The following is a 4,996-nucleotide window of genomic DNA, read 5'->3' as shown; positions in this document are numbered from 1 at the left end:
GCATTCATTCACGGAACCTCTGAAGAATGCGCCAAGTCCGAATTGGATCTCTTTCAATTATCCCCAACCCAGACCAGCATCGAGAGCAGTATGTATATCGAGGGCCCTTTCCCCCAACATGCCTCTGAATTTTTATATCACGGGAAACAGCGAAGACTACATTGATCTAAACAACACTCTTTTGTACATCTGTTGTAAAATAACAAAAGAGAACGACTCCGATATCGACGACGACACCCGAGTGGGCTTAATCAATTGCCCCATAGCCTCTCTTTTTTTCTCAACTCGATGTCACCCTGGAAGACAGACTGATCACTCGGAGCAATAATTGTTACCCATACCGCACAATGATGGAGCGGCATCACCCTGAGCACCCAGTTCACGGCTGCGGGTTTCCATAAAGATACTGCCGGACTGATGGAGCAAACTCTCCTCACAGATGTTGGAAACAGGGGGGTTAGAGCTAGGGCAGTTCTAAGAGCCGGCAGCCGCAAATGGGATCTGATGGGCCCTCTGCACAGCGATTTGTTCTTTCAGGATAAAATGTTGCTGCACGGCGTGGATGTGAAAATTAAACTCACTTGCAGCAAGGACGCATTTTGCCTGATGAGTGGCGTTGGAATTTATTTCAAAGTGCATATTTTGAACGCCACCCTGTTTGTGAAGCAGGTGAAAGTTTCACCAGATGTTTGCTTGGGCCATGCAGAAGTGCTGCTTACCGCTAACGCCAAGTACCCCATCGAGTATGTGGGGATGAAGGTGTTCAGCATACCTGGAGGAAGCCTCGTATGCAATCAGGAAAACCTCTTCTTGGGACAGCTGCCTAAGCAGATCGTCCTAGGCTTTGTTGACAGCGCTGCTTTTAGCGGTGACTACGACCGAAATACCTTCAATTTCAAACACTTCAACGTTAATTTCGTGGCTCTATATGTTGATGGGGTTCAAGTACCATCTAAGCCCCTCCAACCCAATTATGCCCAAGAGCAGTGTGTGAGGGAGTTCATGCAGCTGGTACAAGTGACAGGGAAAGAAATGAAAGACCAGGCCCTTCTAATTAATCGTAATGAGTTTTTGAACGGGTATGCCTTGTACGGCTTCGATCTGTCTCCGGGACAGAATTGCGCCAACCACTATTCTCTCATAAAAACGGGAAACCTCAGAGCTGAGATCCGGTTTGCTCAACCCCTGCCAAATACTATTAATATGATCCTTTATGGAGTGTTCGACAATGTGATCGAAATCAACCACACCAGAAACATCCTCCTTGATTATATGTGAAGATGAACACGGGTCAGATATCGCGGTTATTATATCGGAACAAGGCTTTTCTAGACATATACCCCAGTGATTTGCTTCCAAAGAGATTCCTCTCCAAAAGGCCCCATTGGCTTCCGCGGAGGCGCAAGAGGATTTAGGCCAATCCAGGACGGGGGCATGGTCCTTTGGGACAATCGGCAACACTCAAAAGAACGATGTTTTTTGAAAACACCCCTAGGGGCGGAGTGAGGGGAAGCGATCTGCACGTTGCATCTTTGCGAAGCTTAGATTGCACCAGACCTCTGAACTGTTTGTTTCAGGAGGTCGAGACGCATTCGGAGACACCTCACACTCACCCCGAAAACTTTCATTGGTGCAAATAAAATGGCCACCGCTTGTCATCTTTGAACACGGCTACACCACTGGTCTTATGGGGATGGGACCCACTCCTCGTGGTCAGCGGTCCTGAGATGAGTTCATAGAGGGGTCACACGTGAACCCCGAAAACCTTTTTGGCAAAAAACCAAAAATGGCCAACCTTTTGGGTGTGTTCCGGAACCCCCAAAATCTAGAACCTCCAAATCTAGAACCCCTTCCCAAATTTGACACATAGAACCCTGAAAAATGACACCCCAAGACCTAGAACCCACATATCCAGGGTGGGACTAAGGTCCAAAAGGGGGCGGGGCACCTGTCACTTTTGAGTTTGATAAAAGCTTAATACCTTAATACTACTCTTGCTTTGGGGGGTTTTGTCTCCTGGCCTTCCTTGAGCAGCAAGGGATCCCCTAAGAAAGAGCATGGGTTTGGGACTGTCCTCCCCCTTCGAGGCCCTTTTGATATTTGTTATCAATTTGTTATCAGTTACTACTTCCAATTTGCTTATGATCTCTCCCTCCTCCTTCTGCGCCGAGTGCGATTTCTGCTCGGATTGGGCGATATAAACCCAGGATAGATGTCGCTCAGCCGCAGGAAGGAGGAGGGAGGCTCTTTCCTAGGCATGCTCTTGCTATTTCTGCCTTTTGGGGCCCTTGTGGTCATCTGCCGAGGACTTTCTGCTTGGGATACAGAGCATGTCCACCTGTGCATTCGGTGGAGGAACGTTGGGCATCTGGGCACATGTTTTCCGGTTCGGAGGCTCTTCTTCGCATGTGGTTCTTCGTCCGTATCAAGCTTCTTCTTCCCCTTTTGGGGTGTTTCAGCCCTGGTCCTCCTCCTCCTCCTTTTCTTCTATGGCTTTTTAAAGGAAACACACAGACGCAGCCCAGGGCTTGCTTTCCTACTACAGTGGTACCCCCGTGATACGAATGCCGCCGCCCTTACGAAACTTCGCCGGTTACGAAAAAAAAACCATTGAAAAAAACTGTTCTGGGTTTACGGAAGGTTATTGCGGGACGAAAAAGATTTTTTGGTTGCTTGGCGCTTTTTCGCACGAAATTTTTCGCTATTAGCGCCTATGGCTTTTTCAGCTTACGAAGATTTTCGGGTTACGAACGCGGCGGCGGAACGAATTACATTCGTAACCCGGGGTACCACTGTATTAGTAGGAGATTCCCCACTGTCCCCCTTCCTTTCTCTTAAGATGGCGGGTTCCTTGGCCTTATTCTGGGCAATGTTTTTCTTCTCTATTGTCACTCGGACCTTGGTCATTCAAAGACTGCATTGTTAGTTGTCTTGGCTGTAGGTTTCAAACTGGTTCACTTTCTCTGGTCTTTGGGAAGTCCCAACCAATGTACTTGGTGAGTGCCATTTGCGCCACAGAGACCGCTGGCGTCCGGCATCCGCTCTGGACGCTCAGACTTTGGCCATCGTAGAGGAAGCCCCGGAGACAAAAGTCCCAGATGCACTACGTGTGCCACAGATGCCACTTGCATAAAACAGATGCATGCCACGGTTTGTTCCTCCAAATGCGATCTCGATGCTGGGCTACATAAATTCGTGTCCGAAGCGAACGACGCTCTTGATCTGTTTCTCTTTTTTATACCCACGCAGACACACACTGCAAACAATGGGAGTAAATTCGCAGCTTTTTAATTAATCAATTAACTCTATTTTATTTAAACTAAGTCTTATATTAAATTATCACAACCGACATTACGTCTTCCAAGGGAGACTCACTCCACAGGGAATAAGTCATAAATAAGGTTTACAAACCCGAATCAAGGAAAGCCCTACAAATGCCTAGATGCCCAAAGCCCTACGTTCTGCCTAAGATGTAAAAGTTAATTAACCCTTAATTAATTAATTAATTAATGCACTTCATTGTTTCTTGGTCTGTTTGGAGACAGAGTCTCTGCCTTCGGTTCAATTGAGGTTTCCATTGAATCCCCGGTTCTGAGGGTCAAGTTATTGTGCGGTCAGCAAAAGGGGGTCCAAAATGACCAGTGGCCAAAGTTGTGGCCCTCCGGCATTTGTGGGACCGCTAACCTTTGATTGGTAAGGCTGATGAGAGTTGCAGTCTGTAGCAATATCTGGAGCTGTGCCCTTGGATGATGGGAGCTGCAATCTGTAGCAATATATGGAGCTATTGAGGGGATGTAGCGGGGTCCATAGGCAAATCCCATTCAGAGGAGGGTGATGGGCTTTCCGCTCCCTTGTGCATTCAGATACGGCGAGGCGGAGGAGTCCACTGCAACGGCGTCCATGGCGGCGTAAGTGGCGTAGAGGCCAGTGACCTGTACGTCCGGGAAGGAGTGGTCACTCCCGCCGGACGTGACGGCCAGACCAAGGCCGCAGTCGAAGGCGGCCAGGCTCTCCAGGTTGAAGCTCTCATCTTTCATCTCTTCCCAAAGGTTACCTGAGAGGGAGGGAAACAGAAGCGAGGTTAAAATGGCGGACGGATGCACACCTTTGCTGCGAATGCACGCCTTTGTCGCAAAAAATACTTATTTCGGGGATTCTGGGAGCTGTAGTGAGTCACCATCAATGCTCCTCACCTTGCAGTGCGAAGTCCGTGATGCTGGGGTCAAGGGCGTCCACCTCGGCATTCATGTCGGCCATCATGGCGCCAAGGAAGTCGTGTCCGCCATGCGTCACGGCGTTGTCGTGGTGGTGGTGGTGCTGCTGCACAGCGATGAGCCCAGGTGTCGCGTCGTGCAGGGCATTGTGCGAAGGAGGCGTCTGCGCGGGTGCTGGGGATTCGGGCGCCATGCATGCCTGTGGTGTCTGGGCTTGGCGGCGGTGGCGCATCAGAGGCATGGAGAGCGTCATCACAGTCTGAGAGAGGCGGCCAGAGACGTCGGCATCGATCATCTTCCCAGGCCGCCGGCAGTTCTCCGGCCGGTCCGTGATGAGCTTGTCCAGCTCCTCTGCAAAAGGGATATGCGGAGTCAGAGCCAAATGCGCCAAGCCCCATAGGGTCACCTCTGACTATTTATCCCTACAGTAGAAGTATAGACACTATAATTCTATGGATGCAGCCTAGGATCGCATTGGCCTTGTTAGCTGCCACATCACACTGTTGGCTCATGCTGAACTTGTGGCCCCCTACCCCATATCTATCTGAACCCCGCTCTGCACACCCGGGTTGGCCATGCTGCGGTGGATGGCGGCCAGGTCCTTCCGCTTCCACTTCTGCATCTCCTCCTCCATTTTGTCGATCTTGGCCGGGTTCAGGGCCCAGAGGCAGCCCTTGCGCGAGGCACCGCTCGACTTGTTCTCCACTTTCTCAAAGCACTTGTTCAGGGAGAGGTTGTGGCGCACGGAGTTCTTCCAGCCGTCTGGAGCCGTCTGACAATTA

At 50.2% G+C, this 4,996-nt stretch overlaps 1 protein-coding gene across 1 annotated transcript; it reads right to left on the bottom strand.

Moving 5' to 3' along the window:
* Positions 1-3,284: 3,284 nt before the first annotated feature.
* On the bottom strand, positions 3,285-4,992 carry FOXN4 (forkhead box N4; the record flags this gene model as incomplete). Its single annotated transcript, XM_042444015.1, has 3 exons — positions 3,285-4,054; positions 4,194-4,565; positions 4,779-4,992. Coding segments are annotated over 3 exons (819 nt in total), but the record flags the coding sequence as incomplete, so codon positions are not given.
* Positions 4,993-4,996: the final 4 nt, after the last annotated feature.

Source organism: Sceloporus undulatus, unplaced genomic scaffold, assembly GCF_019175285.1.
Source record: "Sceloporus undulatus isolate JIND9_A2432 ecotype Alabama unplaced genomic scaffold, SceUnd_v1.1 scaffold_1507, whole genome shotgun sequence".
NCBI lineage: Eukaryota > Metazoa > Chordata > Lepidosauria > Squamata > Phrynosomatidae > Sceloporus > Sceloporus undulatus.
Note: the sequence above shows the minus strand (reverse complement) of the source record. Positions and strands in the feature narration are given on the sequence as shown.